At 56.3% G+C, this 22,951-nt stretch overlaps 2 protein-coding genes across 4 annotated transcripts; both read right to left on the minus strand.

Moving 5' to 3' along the window:
- Positions 1–975: 975 nt before the first annotated feature.
- On the minus strand, positions 976–14,227 carry CDH16 (cadherin 16). Of its 3 annotated transcripts, XM_511017.7 has the most exons (18): positions 11,677–14,227; positions 10,894–10,951; positions 10,515–10,598; positions 9,151–9,306; positions 8,942–9,080; positions 8,087–8,245; positions 7,083–7,279; positions 6,357–6,479; positions 5,997–6,147; positions 5,518–5,745; positions 5,358–5,434; positions 5,096–5,284; positions 4,753–4,994; positions 4,036–4,169; positions 3,114–3,356; positions 2,840–2,947; positions 2,121–2,237; positions 976–1,343 (listed from the first exon to the last, which is right to left on the minus strand). In XM_511017.7, the coding sequence occupies exons 2-18, from the start codon at positions 10,936–10,938 to the stop codon at positions 1,246–1,248; spliced, it is 2,490 nt and encodes an 829-aa protein (XP_511017.4). In that variant the 5' UTR covers positions 10,939–10,951; positions 11,677–14,227; the 3' UTR covers positions 976–1,245. The 3 variants fall into 3 exon arrangements, with proteins under 3 accessions (XP_511017.4, XP_054525369.1, XP_016785479.2); XM_054669394.2 differs by lacking the exon at positions 11,677–14,227 and having other exon boundaries at positions 10,894–11,659; XM_016929990.3 differs by lacking the exons at positions 976–1,343; positions 11,677–14,227 and adding an exon at positions 1,350–1,702 and having other exon boundaries at positions 10,894–11,661.
- Positions 14,228–14,311: 84 nt separating this feature from the next.
- Positions 14,312–18,226, minus strand: RRAD (RRAD, Ras related glycolysis inhibitor and calcium channel regulator). Its single transcript, XM_001143391.7, has 5 exons — positions 18,077–18,226; positions 17,478–17,862; positions 16,501–16,574; positions 16,172–16,376; positions 14,312–14,980 (listed from the first exon to the last, which is right to left on the minus strand). Exons 2-5 carry the CDS (start codon positions 17,845–17,847, stop codon positions 14,703–14,705), a joined length of 927 nt encoding a protein of 308 aa, XP_001143391.3. The 5' UTR covers positions 17,848–17,862; positions 18,077–18,226; the 3' UTR covers positions 14,312–14,702.
- Between the last annotated feature and the right edge of the window lie 4,725 nt (positions 18,227–22,951).

The raw sequence follows: 22,951 nt of genomic DNA on the forward strand, positions 1-22,951 counted from the left end.
TGGGCTTGGCCCCCATCCCACAGAATCTGCCAATAGTGGAGAGATTATCTCCTAAAAATAGGGCCTGGGCCCCACAGAGGTTGTTTTTCTCCCTTTCCTGTGATTGACCATCATCAGCTCATGGTGCTTGGGACAGCAAGTCCCACCCTGACTCCCCAGAGATGGTTGAGAAGGGGACATAGGGGATCAGCATGTATCTGGGGTCACCCACAGGTCAGGGATTAGAGGTCAATCTGGAGAGCTCAGCTCTTACTTAGCAGGGCTCAGCCGGGCTCAGCAGAGCATCAGGACATGGCTTAATCTTGGGCCAGGGTCAGGGGTTCACCTCAGAGAGGGGCAGCTCCAGAGTAAGCCACGGGGGTGCCCGTCCCACTCCGATTGTCTCCATCTAAGTGACTCCCCTTCTCTGATTTCCTGCAGATGCCCTCATGCACTCACCAGCCTGTGTGTGAAACACAGCAGTGCCTTGGAGCCTACACTGGGGCAGCCTCACCTCACATGCTCCTAACCCATGGGGCCTCACCATCCTGCCCAGGGCCCTGCAGAGACTGAGGGGCCTCTGCCCATCCCTGGGTGTAAGTGACTCATGCACAGGAGCACAAGGTGCTCACACATGAGCAGAAGATGGGGACTCACGAAGTTTTGCCTTCCCATAGCAAAGATGACATCCAGGAAAACACAGAGATGACACCCTCAAGGACACCCCTCCTTGACCATCACCTGCATAGAGTTCACCCATCCAGGGTCTGTAGCTGGTGGGCTCTGGATGCCCACAAAAATGACCCACTTTGCTGTGGCCCCAAGCTCTCACCAATAGCCCATATTACGTCTTCATGTCCTTCCCTGCAGGGGACCTCAGTCTTGTCCTTCAAGCCCAGACCCTTTCTATGTGGCAGGAGATGGGGAAGGGATGAAAAAGCAGGTGTGTGCACACTCACACACACACATGCACACATAGACACTGAGACACAGACATACCAATCCCATAGGGCCCAGCCCAGTTCTCTGGGGCTTTATTATTGGGCAAACATCCTGACATTTGGAGCACTCCCATGGGCAGTCCATAAAGTCGGTGTCCAGGCTCTGCAGACATGCCTGGTGATGGTGATGGTGCCTCCACCCCAGGGCAGATGGAGGGGCTTCTACTCTGTCCTGTCCCCTGCTGGATCTCGGGTGCCAGGCTCTCTCCCAGGGGACTCAGATGGAGCCAGAGGCCAAGCTCCCAGCTAGAGCTGCCTGGGCCATTCAGACGGTCGCCTTCAGGGGCACGCTGTCTGCTGGTTGATCTGGGTCCTTCTTCCTTGACATGGTCCAGTGGGTGAAAATGAGGATGAGGAAGATTCCTGTGGGGCCCAAGAGGGATGGATCAGGCCTCAGAAGGGGCCGTGGGACTTGTTCATCACGAGGGACTTCCTGTGATTGGCATTGGATTAATGAAGAGATGAGTTTCCTGGACAGCATCCTGAGGCTGGGCTGGGTATGACTCTGTGGTGGTGCCTGGAGAAGCTTGACTCCTCGGCCTGCTTGGCCCCTACCCCTCTGAGGCTGACCCAGTATACTCAGCCTCCAAAGTCCCCTTCTCTTGGGGACATCGGGGAACCAGTAAGTTGGATCCCAACTCCATGGACCTCCAAGAGAAAGGCTCATCACAGCAGTGTGCTAGAACCAGCAAGGAAAACCAGCAAGGAGAAAATTTGAGGGGCTAAAGAAATAAAGGGGATAGAAGGGGTGGTTTAGACTGATGCAATTAGGCTAGAAAGACCTGGGTTCTGTCACAACCTGACTGTGTAACCTTGGACAAGTCACTTAACCTCTCTGAGCCTCAATGACCTCATCTGCAAAATGGGGAGATACCAGGATCTACCTCACAGGGTTGCTGGGAGGATTCCCGGCAATAGTCCCTGCCACACAGTCAATGTGCAATCATGTGACCGTAGATGCTACTATCAATGATGATGACAATGACTATGATCAAAGGGCAGGCGCATAATGACGAGGAGAGTTGGGGGCTTCCTTTTTCAGAGCTAGGGGCACCCTGGGGACAAAGGTGTTTATTTGGAGGCTGTGGTTCCAACCACCCATCGCCCTCGCCCACGCAGGTAATGTCCAACCTTCATTACCTATTGCTACCAGGGTGCCTACAAGGATGCCCACTGCCGACAGCTTCGTGGGCATGCCCTTCATGCGGCCCACCTTGCGCATGCACTGCCCCTCCACGTTGCAGCGACACACGATCACTGAGGGGAGAGGGGAGGAAGGTAAGGGTAGGGAGGGGAGGGCTCCCCAGCTGCTCAGAGCCCCCAGCCCAGCCACCTGGCTGATATGTGTGTGTTTCTGCACATGTGTGTATTCACGTGTGTGTGAAGATATATGCACTAGCCAGGCGTGGTGGCTCACACCTGTAATCCCAGCCCTTTGGGAGGCTGAAATGGGTGGATCACTTAAGCCAGGAGTTCATGGCTGACATGGTGAAACCCCGTCTCTACTAAAAATACAAAAATTAGCAGGGCATGATGGTGCACACCTGTAATCCCAGCTACTTGGTAGCCTGAGGCAGAAGAATTGCTTGAATCTGGGAGGCGGAAGTTGTAGTGAGCCAAGATCATGCCACTACACTCCAGCCTGGGTGACAGAGTGAGACTCTGTCTCAAAAAAAAATGTATGTGCCTCTGTGCCTGTTCCTGTGTGCCCAGGTATGTGTACCCAGCCATAGGTGTGCAAGTGTGCACAGGCATATGCTGTCCACATGAGCAGCCTGTATGCATGTGTACCAGCTCCCTCCCCTTGCATCCCAGCGGTTCCCTCAGGAACTGCAGGCTGCACCCAAGCCCATTCTCACCTCGAACCAGGAGCTGCCACATCTGGGCATTGTGGCTGACCACCACAGGGATTATGTGTTCACGTGGCTCCACCCAATGCAGGGCCAAGGTGAGGTAAGCATGGGAACCTTTTGGGACAGCAGGCAAAGACCAGGGTCACCAGCCTGGACAGGCCCTCTGGGGGCTGCTCCCCCTAGGCCTAGCCCCACCCCCATGGTAGAAGGGTATCTCACTTCCAAGTGACACCCCCTCCCTGCCTTGGCCACAGCCTCCCTCCCTTTCCCCACCACACACCATTGAGAGTCTGGAGGCGCCAATCCCGTTGCACCGTGGGGTTGGGACCAAGGGTGAAGCTGTAGGGACCGTGCCCACTGGCCAGATCGGGGTCCTTGCTGGGTCCACTCACGATCAAGCCATGGTCTTGGCGGGGTGTGCAGAGGTATTGGGAGGGCACAGGGGCAGGAGTCAGGGCTGGGGCAGGAGGGGCCTTTAGGAAGTGGATCACCAGGGGTGCAGAAGCGCTCAGTCTCGGCTCATCTGCAGAGGAGGCAGTGCTGAGCTGGCCAGGTGTTGTCAGGGGGAGGGTGAGCTCTGAGGTCCCTGGGCTGCTCCCACGGCCCATGAGCCTCGCCTTATAGACTCCCCTGCCATGCTCCTTCCATGCTTCTCTCCACCTGTCATCATCCCCATGCCACTGTGGACATCTCTGACTTTGGCAGAGCTCACTGCTGCTGGGTCTGCCCTGTATCACAGCCCAGCTGAGAGTTGAAACCTGCCTCCCGGGGCTCCCCACCCCAGGGCCAGCTCTCTGTCCTGAGCAGTGTTCAGTGTCCTCCACACCTGGCTCCAGTGGCCCATTCACTCCAGCACTCCTTCCCCAGGGGCAGCCCCTGGTCCTCCTGCCACCTCCCCGGCCCTGTACCAGTCCCTGAAGCTGACACCCTGAGAGGCCCTCCAGCGGCTAAAGGACAGGGCTGGGAGATTTTGTGTGTCAATCTAGGAGAATGGTCAGAGAGGGGAGGCAGATGCCAGACTTGCTCACCGGAGGAGTAGATCCATTCTCAGAGAGGAACATTGAACCCAGCTTCATATCTGCCTCTCCTGCTTGGGGCTGGGGGTTGCCAGTGACGGCCTCTGGGAGGAAGCTCAGTCCTGCTGTCTGTCTGTCTGAGGTTTGTACCCCCTCCCAGGGGCTCCCATCACTGCCTGGCCATACCTGTATCCTGGGCCTCCACAAGCACAGTGTAGGTGTCCCCAGGCTGGGCGCCCTGCAGGGACTGGGCGGTGTGCACCTCCCCGGTGAACTTCTCAATGCAGAGCCAGCCCTCTGAGTCATTGACTAGGGAGAACCTGCCGCCCAAGGAAGGAGGTAAGGAGGTACTGGGACTACATATAGGGTTTTGTTCAGAATCACCCAGGGCTGTGTGACTTGCTTAAATTCCACACCCTCTCTGTGACTCAGGGGCCACAGCAAAGCCTGGGGGGCCCAGTCTCTCTCTCCAGCTTCAGGATTTGTTGTTATGGTGGTGGTGGGTGTGGGATGAAGAACAGATCACGTGGGTAAGGGAGAAACTCTCAGAGCCTGGGAGGCCCATTTCAACTTTGCTCACTCCAGGTCACCCTGCAAGGGAATCAGAGTCTAGGAACAACCTTGTCTGTCTGCAATCTGTTGGGGGACATTGGAGGAGGGCCTGGTCCTCCCTCCAGGTGCTGAGGCATAATCTGAGCTCTCATGGGGTCCAAAACACCCCTCTCCATGCCCCACCCAGTCCACCCAGCCCCGATCCCTGACAGGAGTCACAACCTTGGCATTTGCCATAGTTTGAGAAATTTTGCAGGCCATAGATAATGTGAGTCCCCTCTGAGGCCCTGGGGTCATCCCCAGGGAGCAGGGGCAATTCAGTCCAGGTAAGGGGCTGGGATTTTAGCTCACCTGAGGGTTCGGCTGATGGGGTCGGAGGGCTGGATGGTCAGCAGGAAAGAGCCGGCTGGGGCACTGATAGGAACACTGGCCTCGTAGCTCTCCTGGTCCAACTTGGGGGGTGGCATCACTCTCTCCACCAGCACAGTCACTGTGGCTGTGGCTCCAGGGCCTGGGCCTGGCCCCACCAGCTTCACCACACTCCGCACCACCACCACCACCTCATGACTTGGAGCTGCCTCATAACTGAGGTTCTGGAACCAGGAGGCCCAGGTCACTGTGTGGGCCTGGGCAAGGCACACGTGCATGCATGCGTGCATGTGTGGGCCCCTTTCCCAGCTACCCAGGCCCTCACCTTGCAGAGTCTGAGTCTAACATGCCCAGAGTCTGGCTCCCAATCCAGGCCAAAGGTCCCTTCTGTGTCTCCCCTCTCAATGGCAAAATCCATGAGGCGGAAGGTGGGCTCGAGGTCAGCATCAGTGGCTGTTAGCATGGCCACCAGAGTCCCGGGCTCCACATCCTCAGGGAGGCTTATAGGCCCAATCTGGAGAAGGAGGAGGGATGGTGAGCCCCCGACCAGCATCCTTCCCAAGGCCTTCTCCCCTGCGTCTGCTTACCTGGGAAGTGATGAACTCAGGGGCGTGATCATTGATATCTGTGACTGCGACTTCGACCTCACACGTGCTGCTGAAGCCTAGGGCAGAGGTGGACGTGTTGGTGAGGCCAGGGTAGGAACAGAGGGGACAGGGGGCCTGGATCACCAATCAGGGCACTTACCACCCTCTGCGCCTGCCAGGTCCATGGCCAGCACCAGAAGCAGGATGTTCTGGCCTGCTCGGAGTGGGAGCACTCCCAGTGTCACACCGCCTGAAGTGGGGTCCACCTGGAAGGCTCTCCCCTCTACCCCATCCTCAGGCTCAGGGCTCAGGAGCTGATACACAATGTGGGAATTGGGGGAGCCGGGGGCATCTGCATCCTCTGCTGACAGTCTAGTCACTTCAGTACCTGCCAAGACAGCACCCGCCTGGATAGGACCACAGCGCAGCCTGGAGACCTTACCCCACCCACTCCTTATTTTGTGCCAAACTAAACTGAACTTGAGCTCGTGTGTGTGTGTGTGTGTGTGTGTGTGTGTGTGTGTGTGTGTGTTATGGAGGGACATTGACATGGGGGCCTGAGGCTGGGTCCTTATCCCAGAGAAGAGCAAGACCAGGTGGTTAATAGAGACTTCGTCCCTCTCCCATCCCGTAGCTCACCTGGTGGACTGAGCTCAGGGATGCTGACTGCGGGGTCACGGGGAGAGCAGATAGGCACGTTGTCATTCTCATCCATCACCAGCACGTGCAGCTCCAGAGGGGCCGCATAGTCCTCGCCATGGGAATTCTGAGCCCGCACCTGGAGCAGGTACTGCGGTGGGCAGTAGGGGGCTTCAGGTCAGTACCAAGGGCAGCTCCAGCCTTGCCTGGCTCTGAGTTTCCTTCCGGTGGGCCAGCTCCAGCTCTTCGGGGCTCTTTCCCACTGCCTCAGCCTCTGTTGTAGTTGTGACACCCCCAAAAGCCAACTGGACACTGACCAAGCACCCCCAGCCTGCATCCCTGGCTCCCCATTCATATCACCTCAGCCTGGGCTTCTCTGTCCAGCTCTCTGGTCATGTAGAGGTTTCCCTCTGCATTCACTTCAAAGGGTCCCGGGGGATGGCTCTCCAGGTGATAGTGCACATCACCCCCACTCCAGTGTACCTGGGGGGGACACCCCGGGCCAAGGGGCAGGAACAATCCATGTCAGCCTTTGCGCCCCATCTGATTTCTCGCTGAGGAGCCTGAGCCCCAACTGTGTGACCCAGGCAAGGTGCTGCCCTCCCTGGGCCTGGAGTCCAGGTGGGATCCTTCTGTTCAGGGCACATGTTGTTAGTGGCCTTGCCCTGATCCAAGCCTGGACCCTGCCCAAAGTGCCTGAGTGACCAGGTTACTTTATTTTCTGCCCTCTCAGCCTGGGCCTGACCCCAGGGCATTCCTAGAAGAGGGCTGAGACATTCCTGGCCCGGGGTGACAATCCCCATGGCAGCAAGAGATGGCAGCTGTTCTCGCTGAGGAAGCCCTGGGCAAGTTCAAGAGGTCAGAGCACAGAGTCACGCCTGCTAGAGGATGGCAGGGCAGGCGAGGGGCTGTGGGCCTGCGTCCAGGGCCTTGAACACCCCAGTCCACAGTGGGAAGTAATGGGAAGAGTGGAGGGAGGAGCACGGGTCATGTGGGTTCCAGACCCAGCCCCCAAATATCCATGAGACTCGGGCCTGGCTGCACCATCCATGGGGCTGCTTCAGCCGCTGACAGCCACTTACTCACCTGGGCCATGTGGTGCGGGTACAGGACTTTGAGATTCTCTGCCAGGTGGATAGGCTCTATGGGCACCCAGGTGCTCTCTATGATGGAGACTTCCACGGTGGCAGTGGCCTGGTGGCCTGAGGCCTGGTCACCCATGTCCTTGACCTGTACCAACAGCTGGTAGGTCCTCTCCAGGGCGTGGTCAAGGCTGGTGCTCCCTAGAACAGGGAGGATGGTCAGCTGAGCAGGCAGCCAGGGAGCAGGGGCCAGGGCATCATTCCCAGCAAGATACCAGACACAAAACCAAGCATACAGTAGGTGATTGGGATACTCTCTTGGCCAAGGGAAGAGAGGAACTTTAAGCACTGTTGTGAGCCTCCAAGAAGGACATGACAGTTTGCAAAGCCACCTCCATATCTCTCCACACAACGAATGCGTGATAGACTAGAGAGGTAGGTGGATGACCAGGATGAGGAGGTGGGTAGATGGCAGATGATGGGTTGGTTGGATGAATGGGTGGTTGACTTGGTAGGTGGATGGGAGTTTGAGTGTGTGAATAGGAGAGTGTTTGGATGAGTGATGGGAGGTTGGATGGACTGTGTAGGTTGTTGGGCGGTAGACGGGTGAATGCGTGGCTGGCTATGATGATGCCTGATTCACTTTTCTTTCCATCCCTAGTTCATGCCTCTGGTCTGAGCTTCCAGGTCCAGGTCTCTTCTGCCATCAGTCGCAAGGTTGCCCAGCAGCATCTTAGGCTACAACCCCTTAGACTGTTCCTATCTTTGCCCCTTAGGCCCAAGTCTCCGTGGAGTGTGGAGCTGAGGCCCTCCATTCACACCATTTCCTAGCTCTCCATGCCTGGCCCTGCCTCCACAGTCCCCTGTCTTGTTGCTGTCTCCACCTAGAGTGCCCTTCCCTCCCTTTTTACCTCTCAAGCTCCCACCCATGCTTGTCTTATGGTTCAGATACCACCTTCTCCAGCTTTCTCTGACCCTCCCTCCCCAGCACACCCCGCTCGGGCTTACCCCTGGGGCTGAGGGCCAGAGCCCCCAGCCGAGGCTCCAGCTGGAACATGTCTGGGGAAGGCTGGGCTGGAGCCTGGCTCAGGATGTGGAATCGAAGATCCGAGTTGGCTGTGCCTGGCTCATCCCGGTCTGAAGCCTCAAGGAAGAGGAAGGGGATGCCTGGTTCACGGTGGGAGGGCAAACTGTAAGGGATAGAGAGGGTGGGGAGAGTCTCCCATGCCTCTCCTATTTCTCCTCTGTCCTTTCTTCCCTATCCATCATCATATCAGGACTCTGGAGATGAGCCACGGCTTTTCGTCCTACTTCCCAGATGAGCAAACTGAAGCCAAGAGTGGATGGCACCCTCAGTGGAGTAGGGAGGAACAAGGTGGGACAGAAATGGTACAGGATGGGCCAGGTGCGGTGGCTCATGCCTGTAATTCCAGCACTTTGGGAGGCTGAGGCAGGCAGACCACCTGAGGCCAGGAGTTCGAGACCAGCCTGGCCAACAAGGCGAAACCCCGTCTCTTTTAAAAATACAAAAAAAATTAGCCGGGCATGGTGGCGGGTGCCTGTAATCCCAGCTACTTGGGAGGCTGAAGCAGGAGAATTGCTTAAACCTAGGAGGTGGAGGTTGCAGTGAGCTGAGATCGCGCCATTGCACTCCACTCCAGCCTGGGTGACAGTGAGTCTCCATCTCAAAAAAAAAAAAAAGAAAAGAAAAAAAGAAAAAAGAAAAAGAAAAGAAAAGAAAAAAGAAATGGGACAGAAATGGCTGCCCTGTCCTATGCCAACTGTCTGGCCATCTCTTTGCTCTCTGCTGTTCCATCAAGGCCCACCTGACCTTACTGTAAATTGGCTGCCCTGGTCACTCACCAGGCCTGGTACCCCGGCTCAGCCGAGCTCTGTAGATGGCTTGAGAGAAATGGGGCACCTGGTCATTCTCATCCTTCACATGCACAAGCACAGGCTGTGGACCCCACAAGACATGTCCATCCTGCATCTCCAGGGTGACCTGGCAGGGAAGGGGAGTCAGCGTCTGGCCCTGCCTTGCCTGCTCTCCCCTACACCTGGCCCAGCCATACCTGTAGCTGGTACTCTGCCTGCTCCTCTCGGTCCAGGGCCCTGGTCACCAGCAGGAAGCCAGAATCTGGATCCATAGCAAATGGGCCCTCAGCTGCCTTGCCTGAGTCCCCTGACAGCACGATCTGGCCTTCAGCCCCCTCACGGGGCAGCGGCAACTGATGGAAATGAACAGAAGTGAAGGGAGCGGTGGCCAGGCCTGGGAGATGCCCTTCCTCCACCTGATGGCCTCATTTTACATGTGGGGAAACTGAGTCTCAGAGACATCTGGCTCCTGTCTGAGGTCACACAGCCAGTAAGCATCAAGACTGAGACTCAGAGCCAGAACTCTTTTCCCTGGACCTGATGCTCCCCAAAACTCTCTGCCCTTCTTTCTGAAGCTTGAAACCTCACCACCGAGATTTCGTTCTTTAATCTAAAGCTCTGCTCTCCACTAGGATTAAAATCTGTTAGTCATTCCCGCTGCAGGTTGAGCATCTCTAACCCGAAAATCTGAAATCTGAAATACTCAAAACCTGAAACTTTTTGAGCGCCAATATGATGTGACAAGTACAGAATGCCGCATCTGACCTCATGTGACAGGTCACAGTCAACACATAGTCAGAACTTTGTTTCATGCACAAAATCATTAAAAATATTCGCCCAGGAGCAGACTCACACTGGGCTCTTGGCCACTCAAGGATTCTATCGGAATTTCACCTCTGTACTGTCAGCTCCTTCTCGCCATAGCCTCCCCAACTCGCAAATCCCAAAGTGGTAATCCCAGCACTTTGGGAGCCCAAGGCGGGCGGCTCACCTGAGGTCAGGTGTTCAAGACCAGCCTGGCCAACGTGGCGAAACCCTGTCTCTACTAAAAATACAAAAAAAAAAAAAATTAGCCAGGAGTGGTGGTGCATGCCTGTAGTCCCAGCTACTCAGGAGGCTGAGGCAGGAGAATCTCTTGAACCCAGGACGTGGAAGTTGCAGTGAGCTGAGAACATGCTACTGCACTCCAGCCTGGGCGACAAGAGCGAAACTTTGTCTCAAAAGAAAAAAAATGTATAACGTTACCTTCAGGCTATGTGTATAAGATGTATATGAAACATAAATGAATTTCGTATCTAGATTTGGGTTCCATTCCCCAAGATATCTCATGATATATATGCAAATATTCCAAAATCTGAAAAAAAAAAAAAATCCAAAATCTGAAACACTTCTGGTCCCAAGCATTTCAGATAGGGGACACTCAACCTGTGTTAACGTGTACATACTCTCTGGAAAGCAGGATTTCAAAGAGAAACAGCAAGAGGAAGGGTGCCAGAGGAAGGAGAAGCAGGACTTTGTGGGGAGGGATCCCCCCGGCCCCAACCCCAGCTCTCCGGCTCACCTTGGTCAGGTATAAAGGGAAATTTCCACCATAGTTTTCTGGAACTTCCACAGACAGCTCTGCAGGCTGGGCCTTGGGGAGAGCCTGTGGGAGGATTCTCACCTTGTCACCAGGCTCTATCTTCCTGCGTGGGCACTGGGACCCAACAGAAGAGCGGAATTTCTGCCCCTTCCCAGGGCCTGGCTGTACCTTAGTCCATCCACCCGCGCTCTGGCCTTTGACCTCCTCATCCCATAGTAGCTCTATAGTCCCAGCTCTGACCCCTCCCATGCCTTGCACCGTTCTCACGGTCAGTGCAATTGGTCCGGGTGGAGTTGGGGGCAAGGGTGTCAACCCCCAAGGCCAAGACCTGAAGGAGAGGGGGCAGGGCCCAGCTCACCTGGGGGACGGAGACACAAAGCAGCCACAGCCAGGCAGGGACCATGGTCAGGACAGGCCTGAGGGACATGGCAGTGAGGATCCAGCCCAGGTGGGTAGGGAGGGGCTTTCCATCCCACACACACAACTAGTGGGATTGTACTGCAGACTAGTCTTCTCTTCCTCCCCTCCAAAGGAGCTGAGGCTCTTCATCTCCTGCAGGGTAGTGCCCTGCTCCTCGGCCAGGCCCACCAAGGCCCCCAGGCCCAGCCACCCTGTTTCTAGGCTCTTGGCCCATCAAGCACTCTATCAGAATTTCACCTCTAGACCTCCAGCTCCTTCTCACCATAGCCTCCCCAGGCCGCAGATCCCAAAGTGGTAATTTTCTAGCAACCCCCCAAATCACAAAAGTTTGAAGCTGGAAAGTTCCTGAAGACTTGAAGGGTCACTTCCTGAAGTCACCTCTTGTTGCAGGCAAGGCCTGAATGCTGGGGTCTGGCCAAGGTCACAGAGGACTTGACCACAGGAGGAGTCCTCCTAGCTCAGGGCCTCCGGGTCTGTCCTGCCTCCCACTGCCACCTTCTAGACAAGGAGAACCCCCGGAGCAGGAGCCCGGCCCTTGTCTCATCATTTTCCAGCCCTTGTCATGGAGCTGGGCAGGCAGAGCAGCGACAAATCGACAACCCCTCTAAGATGAGGCCCTGGGAATTCTTTCCCAGATGGCGAGGACAGAGCAGTGTTTCTCCTTTCCCCACCACCAACCTTAGCCTCAGCCATGCCCTCCCCTCCACTCCCAGCCCCTCACCCTCCAGCGCCCAAGACTGGCTCCCTTGGTCCAGCTGCCAAGCAAGAGAGCTCCTTCTCCAGGGGGCTCTGGCCAGGCTGGGCTGGGTGGGGCAAGGCAGGGCACTTGAGCAGGTAGGAGGGTTCAGCCACGCTTGCTCAGGAGTGGAAAAGGCCACTGGGCCCACAGCAGCAGGCCTGGCCCCGCCCAACCCCCCAAGTTACTCATTGACTTTGGAAAGCTAGGAGCTGCTCAGCATCCGTGACTGCCAGCTCCAGGAGGTGGGGAGATGGTTGGCCTGGCACTCCCTCGACCCCAGCACAGCCCAGGAGGTATTCCTTGGCCCTCTGGGTCTGGACATTACTTTTTCTGTGGCTCCAGACTTGGTCTCACTTATCTCCCAGGCTCCAGTGTCTGCAGCCACACCTTTGCACACTCTGTTCCTTTTGCATGGAACACCCTTCCCACTCATTCATCTGTGTGGTAAGCACCTGCTCATGCTTCAGTGCTCAGCTCAAATATTCCTTTTTCCAGGAAACTTCCCCTATGTTCCCAGGCTTGTTCAGGAGCCTCCTCTGGGAATGCCCCTCCCCCTCATGCCATGCCATGTGCTATCTCTATTAATACACAGAGGACACCAGCTTGTCATTGTCTGCCCCTTCCATTAGACTGGGAGCCCTTTGAGAGCAGAACTCAGGGACTCAGGAATGACCTGGCTCTCATTCTGCCCTGGCAGCTCCCCATGGCTTGTGGAACTAAGACAAGGAGCTGGAGGTTGCAAAGGATGGGTGAGCAGTACATGAGTGGAAGTGGGTATTGGGGCTCCAGACCACTCCCAGGGGGACCTGTGGTGGGGGAGTGCAGCAGCCTATGAGCTCCCGAAGTCCTTACACTGGCCACTCAACAGTGACAGGGCTGAGACAGTGGGCAGTCTCATGCCTCTAAGAAGATTAAACTGGCTCAGGTGACCTTGAGGGAGTTGCAGGGCTGAACAGGGGCTCTCCCCGCAATGAGGGCAGCCAAGCAGAGCCAGGAGATGCTTCTGGGGCCTGGGAGTCTGAAACGAGGGGAGAGGGTGGGAAGAAGGTCTCCAGTCCCTCTCCAGCCTTGGAGCTTCCCATGGTCCCCACGAAGTCCTTCCCACTGTACATCTGATTAGTCTCTCTCAGGCCAGAAGCTACCCCCAGCTGCCCCCAGCCTTGTCACAAGCTGAGTGCCTGTTTCAGGGTCACTCTGGCACCCAGCCTGGAGCAGTGCAGTGTGGGGAGGTTGAAGGGGGTTTCACACGTGTTAAGCTCCTGCTCCGTGCCCAGCACTGCTCTGAGCACATACCTTCATTATGCCACATACTGCGTTCTGAAGGGGCATTGGGCACATGCTGGGGTACAGAGAAGCTGAGTGGTTTGCCTAGGGTCACACAGTCAATAAGTGACAGAGCCAGGAAGGCCTGGGGACCCTCACTTGATCTGAAAATACCATGCCTTCTGCATTCCTTGAAGTATGTGGGGGAGGAGGGGCAGAGCAGCAACAGCTCTGAGCAGTTACCTCTGCCCTGGGGAGCACGTGGGTGAATCTCAGCGCTCCCCTGTACATGGAGGGGCAGCCCTCAAGCCTCCTCCTGCCATTCAACAAGCTGCAATCAGGATTCTAACCAGGTTGCCAGGGCTCCCTGGAGTCTGTGGAATGAATAAATTGAACTAAGGAAGGAATGTATGGACCTTGGCCCAGAACCTTCTTAGAAACTGCCCCCCCCAACCTCGCCCCAGGCTGCCTCCAGGCTTTGGAGATGGGCAGACCTGTATACCAGTCCCCACTCAGCCACTTCCCACCCAGCACCAGATGGGGATGGTTTTTCCTGAGACCATGTAGATAAAAACTCTTAGCAGCACTTGTGCCGAGGGTGAGGGAGCCATGGGCATGGGTGGGCAGGGAGACAGGTGCATCCCTAAACATAAGCACGAGTACACCTTCCTATACAAATGCAAGACCTCTCATTCCAGGCAGGGCGGGCTCCCGGCAGCTGTTCCCACCAAAACTGAAATAGCCAATGCTGAGCATGGAATGTTCTGGCCTGGATACTCATGGTAGAGAGAACAGTGAGGGCCTCCTCGGTAGCTCAACCCCAGTGAAGTGGTGGAGGAGCCATGTGGAGCTGTGTGTGCCTTCACAAACCACCCCTCGGAGGTCTCTATCCCCAACCTCGGCTGATTCCAGCCCCTCAAGAGGGAACAGGGCAGAAATACCAGCTGTGGAGCCAGATCCTGCCCGGTCGCGAGACCCAGGGTTCCTGCCCGGTCGCGAGACGCAGGGTTCCTGCCTGGTCGTGAGACCCAGGGCAGAATGTGCTCCCTTGAGCAGCCTGTTTCCCTTTATGGACAGTGAAGTGATTGAACCCTCAATCAGTTGGGCAACGCCAGGCCCCAGTGCAGAAAGAGAAGAATCTGGATAACAGGGACTGGGAGGGGTTTGTGTCTCCTGCTCCTTGAACCTCTAACCAGACCCGATGCCCATCCCAGCTGGCTATATCTGGACCCTCACATTAACACATCATGGCCACACACTAGGGTGGGGCAGTGAGCCCCCATCCCTCAACTTCAGAAATCCTTCCAGCTCCTGAAGCGCCCAGATAGGAGGAAAGAGAGTCAACAGCCATGACTATCAGGAAATAGCCTTTATTACAAAAATCTGCATGTAAACAAATAGCCACCGCACTGAACAGCCTCCCTCCAGGGCAGGCACACCCGGGCTGTGAAAAAAGGCAGAGTCCTCTCCCTGCACGCAGGCCTGCCCGGCGGCTGCGCTGCGGCTGCTTGGGACGCATATGAGCCTGCGCATGCATCTCTGTGGGCCCAGCCCTCACTGGCCCCTGAGAGCCACTTCGCAGGGCAGAACTGTCTATCTGTCCGTGACCATGAGGTTGGGGGTGCCCGGCTGGCAGCTCCGAGGGACCCAGAGTCTGAGCCTGCTCTGAGGCACCTGGGGCAGTTGGCTGGGCCAGCCCACCAACCCTTCCGTTCGTCTCCCACCATAGTGGGAGCGGGTGGGACCTAGAGAACCGAGAGGTCGTGGCAGGACTTGGACTTGGCGCGAAAGGCCATCTTGCGGCTGTTGCGAGCTACGATGCGGCCCAAGAAGCGCTTCGCCTTTTTGCCAAGGCTCTCTCGCCTCCGGGTGCCTGCTTGCCGTCGTGCGTTGGCTTCTTTGCTGTCCCTGCGCAGGCGTATCTGGCGCACGACACCTTCAAACAGCGCCTGGACATTGTGGTGCAATGCCGCTGATGTCTCAATGAACTTGCAGTCAAAGACCACCGCGCAGGCCCGGCCCTCTGTGTGGGTGGGGAAAGGCAGGCACCAGTAAACAAAGGGTGGGTGAATGAGGAGTCCCCTCCGACACTGGCCACCCGTGGAAGCTGCCACTCGAGAATTTGCAAGGTCCTCCCCGAAAACACAGAGACCCCAGCTCCTGTACTGAGGGTACTGGGCACTGCTGTGTCACCCAGTAGGCAGAGTGCCTGCGTTTAAGGAGCCCCCAAAACAGTGGCCCTCAAAAGGAGATCCATTTATTGAAATAATTTGAAGCCTGATATTTAAACAAAGTATGACAGTAGTAAACACAGGAAAATGAGAACTATGTTGGACAACTTAGTATTTTATTTTATTTTATTTTATTTTATTTTATTTTATTTTATTTTATTTTATTTTTCTGAGACGGAGTCTTGCTGTCTCCCAGGCTGGAGTGCAGTGGCACAATCTCTGCTCACTGAAAGCTCCGCCTCCCAGGGTCACGCCATTCTCCTGCCTCAGCCTCCCGAGTAGCTGGGACTACAGGCGCCCGCCACCACGCGCGGCTAATTTTTGTATTTTTAGTAGAGATGGGGTTTCACCATGCTAGCCAGGATGGTCTCGATCTCCTGACCTCGTGATCCACCCGCCTCGGCCTCCCAAAGTGCTGGGATTATAGGCGTTAGCCACCCCCTGGCCCATGCCCCACACAACTTAGTATTTTTTAATTCGAGGTTATATCATGATGAATGATCCAGTGGACTGGGGTTGCGGAGGCAAGGTCACCAAGTCACTGCTGGGTTCCTCTGAGGGGCTCAGTACTGGGGTCCACAGAAAAGGGTGCTGAGGCCAAGTGGGAAGGGTCTTCCCCAGGGCCAAGTCTACTCTAAGAATGGCCCAGACCTAGGACACAGGCTCTGACCTCCTGGCCTGTTCCCCTACACTCTCTTCCACCCATTTACCCCCCAACCAGCCAGGCCAGGACCAAGAGGGGCAGGAGAGGAGGGTCCTGCGGTGCCCAGCTCCCCTATCAGATTTGGTTCTTTCCCCAGCCCTCTGGGGCCTTCCGGAGCCCTGTGAGCAGGCACCAGCTCTCTCCCATTTCCCTCCCCACCAGTTTTCTTTCTGAACATTTTTAGCCTCTGATGATCCCCGGGTACTCAAGCTGAGCCAAGACTGCCTGGATCAGGGCCCAGCTGGGCTCTCCCTCCCCCTGCAACCTGCCGCCTACTCACCATCCACCGAGACCTCACGAGAGCGCACCAGGTCGCTCTTGTTGCCCACAAGGATGATGGGCACATCATCTGTTTGCCGTGCACGCCGCAGCTGGACCCGCAGTTCTGAGGCCTTCTCGAAGCTGCCCTTGTCCGTCACTGAGTACACAATGACATAGGCATCCCCCATGGCCATGCAGTGGCTGGGCAACCAGCGGCCCCCGTCCTGGAGAACACACACACACATCTGCCCAACAGTCCTCATGCCCCCGACACGAGCCTGGCACTCCCAGACCCCTAACCCAACTCACTCCTCCCTCCCCTGCCCTGGGTCTCTGCTTGCACCCTACCTGCTCCCAAATGTCGTAGACCATGAGTGATGCCTCTTCTCCGTCCACTACAATGGAGCGATCATAGGTGTGCCCTAGGCAGAAGGCCAGTAGACAGGTTACCAGCTGGTTGTCAAAGCCGCTGCTGCCAGGTTTCCTGTTCTGGCCACACCCTCCAACTCTTCCCCAGAGCCCTCCTTACCCTCCACTCCACTTGCAGATGCTGGTATGTGGCAACAGCAGTGCCAGGCAGGGAAGTGGGGGCTGGAGGGCATGGTGTGCCTGACCTCCACCCACATGCCCCCCCTGGGGACCTTGGCCACCTAGGGCTCCTCTCTTAGAAATCCCTCTGGTTAGAAACTCTGACCTGTCCCTGATAGGCAGGGAGGGATGTCTGGTCCCATCCCACAGAGTAGCCATATCTATGCCCTGGCCTTCTACTCTGGGCATTTCTTCCCTACCAAAGGCTGGGGGGTGTCCCTTCTCCTTTCCTTTCCCCATTTATGAAGTGGGTAGGTAGAGGCATGATTCTGAAAGCGCCAATAGAATTCCACAGTATTGGCCAGGTGCGGTGGCTCACGCCTGTAATCCCAGCACTTTGGGAAGCCAAGGTGGGCGGATCACGAGGTCAGAAATTCGAGACCAGCCTGGCCAACATGGTGAAACCCCAACTCTACTAAAAACACAAATATTAGCCGGGCGTGGTAGCAGGCGCCTGTAATCCTAGCTACTCTGGAGGCTGAGGCAGGAGAATCCCTTGAAACCTGAAGGCGGAGGTTGCAGTGAGCCTAGATCGAGGCCACTGCACTCCAGCCCGGGCAAAAGAGCGAAACTCTGTCTCAAAATAATAATAATAATAATAATAATAATAATAATAACAATAATAATAACAACAACAACAACTATAATTCCACGGTATTTGCGGCTTTGAGTCCCGGTCTCAGCCCCTAGTCCTAGCCCCGGGATCGCGCCACCCCTGAACAGCTGGGTCCCCTCACCTGCTGCCTCTGCTTCAGGCCCGTCCTCCACACCGCCGAAGATGCGCGCCAGGGCGCTCTTGCCCACGCCGGGCGCCCCCAGCAGCAGCACCTTGTAAACGCTCTCGTCTGAGTCGCTGCCCCCTGAGCTGAGCGAGTCCTCGGAGTCCTCGGGCCAGTCCAGCCTGGGACCCTGGGTCCCCGTCCCGGCCGCGGCCGCCGCCAGGGCACCCGGGGCCAGCGCCGCCTGCAGGTCGCGCTCGTCCACCGGCATGCTGCGGCGGTGCAGCGGCGGGGCGGGGCCCCAGGGTGTGCTGCCCCGACGGCGCTCGCGCTCCTGGCACCCACCGCGGCTCCCTCCCGCTCCGCTGCCGCCGCCGTTCAGGGTCATCGCGTCTGGGACCGTCTAGGGGATCAGGAACCCGAGTGGCCGTGTAAGCCGCGAGGGAGGCGGGACCCGGGGCGCACCTGCCCAACCCGGAGTCAGGCGGGATGCTCCGGCCGAGGTCCCGCCGCAGCCCTCCCCCAGCCCCCAGGTCACGGCGCCCTCACCCGGGACCCCTCCGGACCTGGCGCATCCATCTGCAGCCGCCCCGACCCCGCTCCGCCAGGACACTCACCCACTCGCACACAGACACACTCAGGACTAGGATCCGGATTAGGAGGCCACCCACTCGTAGTCCGGACTCGGACTCTAGGGTTTCCGCCGCCGCTGCTGCTGCAGCCACCGCCTTCTCAGCCCGCACTGGGCTCTGGCTCCAGAGCCGCCTATTTAAGCCTCCACCCGCCCCCGCTCCCGCCCCCGGTCCCCGCTGCTGCGGGGGCTGACGTGTCTGTCCACCCCCACCAGGGGAATCCCCCACCCTCTTCCTCGGACCTTACATCCCCGACACCCCGCCCTACCCGCCAGGGGAGTAGCGGTAGCTGTCTGGGAATAGAGGGGCTGACCGGTAGGCGAGGTCCGGGGCTGAGGGTGTGTGTGAGAAGGAGAGAGAGAGCGAGCTTGCGGGGGGAGTACGTGATGGGGAGGCAGGCAGCGGGGTAAACCCAATCAGCCAAAAGCAGCAACTGCCCTCTGGAGAAGAATTCGGTCTGGCCCCGTGAGAGTGAATTCTCCCTTTCCTCTCCCCAAGTCCCGGCTCGTCCTTTTAGCAAGTAAACTAGTTACAGGCTGGACAGAGATCCCCCTTCTCTGCCCATGACACCCACTCCCCATAGGCTCAGGTCTGAGCTAGAATTTAGGGGGTGTCCTAAATTCACACAAAATCCTTTCCACTCCCTCCCCATCCTGGAGTTGAAGATTCTCCCTAATGAGCCTACCCTTCAGTGTGAGGGTTGGTATCACCCCATGAGCCCCTGGGGGCCCTGAGAGGGCTGTTGGGGTGGGGGCAGCTCTGACAGTGTTGCAGGTGGAGATGCCTGCTTGAATCCTGGGGAGGAAACCCCAGCCCAGAAGAGGGAAGGGATTAAACTCAGTCCCCATCCCACCTCCCAGCACCCACCAGGCAGCTGCCAGCAACTCTGCTAAAAATAAATAATCTGCCCCAGCCCTGGCCCTGGCCCTGGCCCTGGCCCTGGTTATTCTGCTCCTGGACTGGAAGTTGCCCGGAGTTGGGGAAATCCAGGCCAATGGGTGTTGAATGCCAGCAGGAGCCAGCCACTTTGAGTCGTCAAGGTCTCCCTTCTTCCCTCTAGCTGCAGGCTAAGCCAGCCACCCAGGGCACATCCAGGGCCTGGAGGTTCAGGCCCCCACCCAAGAGGGGCATAAACACAGGGTGTGGTCAAGGCATGAGGAGTGTCTTAGCTCCCTGCTCATCTCTCAGGGGTCTGAGGGTTGCAGGTCAGGCTGTGAGGTATTTTGTGACAGGGACCTGCTATCAGACTGTGACATCTGATTGTGACAAGTGTGGTGGGGGTGGGAGGGCATCCATTTGGGGCTCAGGTGACATCACAGATGGATGGACCCTGGTGGGCTGTGGTAGGTTGTCATGGAGACCTGGGCCAGGCTCTTTGGCTGCTGCATCAGTTTCCTTGGCAACGCCTAAGAAGGCCTTGGATTGAGGAGGGCCTGGCTTGGTAAGATTAGGGCCCTCTTGTCCTTGAGGTCTTCAAAGTAGGCAAAAGCTGGGCTGAGGGGTGGCCTGCCCATGGTCCTAGGGGATCTTGGAGGCCTGAGCATCCCCATGCTGGTTCTGGCTTCCTGAACGAACTCCAGTGGGAAGAGGAAGTTATGGGCAGAGCCTCCTGTTAGCAGACAAGTCTAAAGAGCCACCACACACTTCCCATGAGGAATCCTGGCTGGGCTGCCTGTGCCCCCTCCAACCCCATGACTGTGCCACTGGAAAGAGCCTCCTCTGGGTGTCTGGCAGAGGGCGAGGGTGGGGGGTAGCTGTGGCCCTTCCCAGCAGGGGGCCATGCAAAGAAGGAGGGCTGGGTTTCCCCTCTGGCAATCTGAGCTCTTGACCTCAGCAGTGTTTCTTCATTGCCAAGGGAACTGCATCCACAAAGGGCCACTCAAGCCCCAGGCATTCCAGTGGCTGCTCCAACAGGCCAGAGACACTCACCACAAGCTAGATATGGCCAGGGGCCCCAGGGATTAACACCAGGACACAACCTTGAGATACCCCCACTCCCACCACCTGGTTCTCCCAGCTCTCTGGGCTGAGCATGGCTGCCCAGGAGGAATAAACTGAGGCTAGAACCACTTCTAGGTCCGCCCGGGCTTCAGATCCCAGCTGTGCTCCTTGCTAGCTGTTTCACCTGTGTCCATTTATCTAGGCTGAGCCTCAGTTTCTCCAGTGTAGAACAGGGATCACCTCTTCCTGATGGTTATTATGAGACAAAACAAACATGAAATGCAGAGGCACAGTAGTTGGCTCAAGTCGGGCACACAGTAATATCTCACTAAGAGCACGTTTATCATGATCATCCTTGGTTGGATGGGGCAGGTTAGGTGAATTTGTGGTCCCTCTCCTGTTTCTGCTGCACTCTCTCCAGGATGATGGTCTGTCCAGGAGTGGGGCAGAGGTCTCAGGAACAATGCAGATACCTCTCCCCTAGCCCCATACCCATGTCTCCTCTCTGTAGGACCCCACACTCTTCCCCCTCCCTCAGGTGACAAGATGTTGCAGAGGGAACTGGGCTGGGCTTCAGTGTCCCCACCCCCTCCTCACACCACAGCCTTCAGGCCCCAGAGCCTCTGCTGTGTTCTAAGGCCCAATGCATTCATTCATTCCGCGGTCCCGTACTAAATACCTACTGTGTGCCAGGCCCTTGTGCTGGGGGCAGGATGATGAGCAAAAATAGACATGGCTGGGCATGTTCATACATGTCATCTAATCCCTGGGTCAAACTCAGCTATGATTTGTTGTTCCCATTTTGTAGACATGGTAACCAAAGCCTGAGGAGTCACAGGCCAGAAACAGCAGAGCCAGACATACCTGGTGGAGGGTTTCAGGAACCTCAAACTTCACCATCCCCTGTACCCTTGTGTCCTCAGATAGCATCTGGGGTTCCAGAAAGTTCCCTGGGCACTGGCCCAGGATGCACAGATGGTGGCCCTGCAGGCAGCCAGGGGCCAGGCACTGATGAGTCAAGAGTGACAAGAGAACTATCTGATACGTCAGCTATGGCATGAGCAGTTTGGTGTCCCTCACCCACCATGGCCTGGCTGCCAGGAAGGCCAGCCAAATGACTCAACCACACCTGCCGCCCCCATGACTCCCTTCATCCCCAGCTCAACACAGACACCATGGCCACCTCAGACAGGGACTGTCCGGCAGAAGGTACACACGTCGCAGGGTGTGAGGCCTTCAGCTCGGGAAGGCTCCCTGGGGCTCAGCTGTTCACTCTGCCTCTCTGGAGTCCTCAGCTTCCTCATCTGTGCGGGATACAGTGCCTAGATCATCAGAGCTAGGCCTAAACCCATTTAAATCTCCCAAGGGCAGTCCCGAGTGGTTGCCATGACTATCCCCCTCACAGATGAAGCAGCTCTGGGCAATAGGGGCTGATGGCTTCACCTCTCTGATCTTAGGTAGCCAGATCCAGCACCTCCTCTTGGTCATTAGGTGGCGAGCCCACTCCCTCCTAAGAGTGAGCTGAGTGGGAGCAATAGGAGTTGGGGTTCAGGATGGGCTTAGCCCCTTCTGTAGGCAACGGCGCCCCCTGCCAGCTGCACAGCACCTATCAAGCTGCTCAGGGCCTCCTTTACTCTCTAGCCGTAAGTCTTTTTTTTTTTTTTTTGAGACAGGGTCTTGCTCTGTCACCCAGGATGGAGTGCAGTGGCACAATCATAGCTCACTGCAGCCTCAACCTCCTGGGCTCAAGCGATCCTCCCACCTCCACCTCCCGAGTAGCTGGAAACACAGGCATGCACCACCATTCCCCACTAAATACACACAAAAATTTTATTTTAGAGACAGGGTCTTGCTATGTTGCCCAGGCTTGCCTCAAAATGCTGGGCTCAGGCGATCCTCACATCAGCCTCCCAAAATGCTGGGATTACAAGTGTGAGCCACCGTGCCCGGCTAGATGTCTTGAGAAGTAAATTAGAGTTGTCCCTTGGTATCCACAGGGGATTGGCTCCAGGATCCCTATGAATCCCAAAATCCATGAATACTTAACTCCTTTACATATATTTTTTTACTTTGTTTTTTAAACTCAACTTCAGTGGCTGAGATCAAGTCTCTTATATAAAATGGCACAGTATCTGCATTTAACCTCTGCACATTCTTCCATATATTTTAAGTCATCTCCTGATTACTACTGTAATACCTAATACAATGTAAATGCTATGTAAGTTGTTGTTAGACTGCACTGTTTAGGGAATAACAACAAGAAAAAAAGTTTGTACATGTCCAGTACAGACACAGTCATCCTAGGCCTAACTACATTTTCGATCCACAGCGGGTTGTACCCATGGATGTAGAACCCATGGATAATGGAGGTCTGACTACATTTATTCTAGAAGCCCATTTCCTGTCCGAAAATTGGGGATAAAGAATAGCAAGCTAGGTGTGATGGCACATGCCTGTAGTCCCAAGAATTCAGGAGGCTGAGGCAAGAGAATCCCTGGAACCCAGGCATTTAAGGCTGTAGTGTGCTATAATCATACCTATGGATAGCCACAGTACTCCAGCCTGGGCAACATAGCGAGATTCTGTGTCTCAAAAAAAAAAAAAAAAAAAAAGAGAGGATAGCAATTGCTGCATAGGGCTGGATGGAGAACTGACTAGACAGTAAGTGTAAAGCCCTCGGCTGAATTCCACTCTTAGGATAGGCTCAATGCTGTCAGCAGGCCCTCAAGAACAGATCTGCAAAATGGCCAGGATCCCTACTGAGGCTTCTCTGCCCACAATCATATCTGGGCCTCAGTAGGGATGAGGTGGGGTTGGGTACTGCTTCTTAACATTGCCATTTATCCTCAGAGAATGAGACTAAGGCAGGAAGGATGTTCCCCCTGGGAAAGCGATCCTAACCAGCTAAGCCAAGGTCTA

Source organism: Pan troglodytes, chromosome 18 (assembly GCF_028858775.2).
Source record: "Pan troglodytes isolate AG18354 chromosome 18, NHGRI_mPanTro3-v2.0_pri, whole genome shotgun sequence".
In the NCBI taxonomy this organism is placed as follows: Eukaryota; Metazoa; Chordata; class Mammalia; order Primates; family Hominidae; genus Pan; species Pan troglodytes.

What these genes read in the sequence shown, in the direction of transcription:
- CDH16 (XM_054669394.2), bottom strand. Translation starts at nt 10,962, where the DNA reads ATGTCCCTCAGGCCTGTCCTGACCATGGTCCCTGCCTGGCTGTGGCTG. An exon ending in ACCCGCACCACATGGCCCAG is followed by an intron (nt 6,480 to 7,082) that starts GTGAGTAAGTGG and finishes TGTCCCCCCCAG; the next exon opens with GTACACTGGAGTGGGGGTGA. An exon ending in AGGCACCCTGGTAGCAATAG is followed by an intron (nt 1,344 to 2,120) that starts GTAATGAAGGTT and finishes TGGGCCCCACAG; the next exon opens with GAATCTTCCTCATCCTCATT.
- RRAD (XM_001143391.7), bottom strand. Translation starts at nt 17,847, where the DNA reads ATGACCCTGAACGGCGGCGGCAGCGGAGCGGGAGGGAGCCGCGGTGGG. An exon ending in TCTACGACATTTGGGAGCAG is followed by an intron (nt 16,377 to 16,500) that starts GTAGGGTGCAAG and finishes TGTGTTCTCCAG; the next exon opens with GACGGGGGCCGCTGGTTGCC. An exon ending in TCGTGAGGTCTCGGTGGATG is followed by an intron (nt 14,981 to 16,171) that starts GTGAGTAGGCGG and finishes CCACCCACACAG; the next exon opens with AGGGCCGGGCCTGCGCGGTG.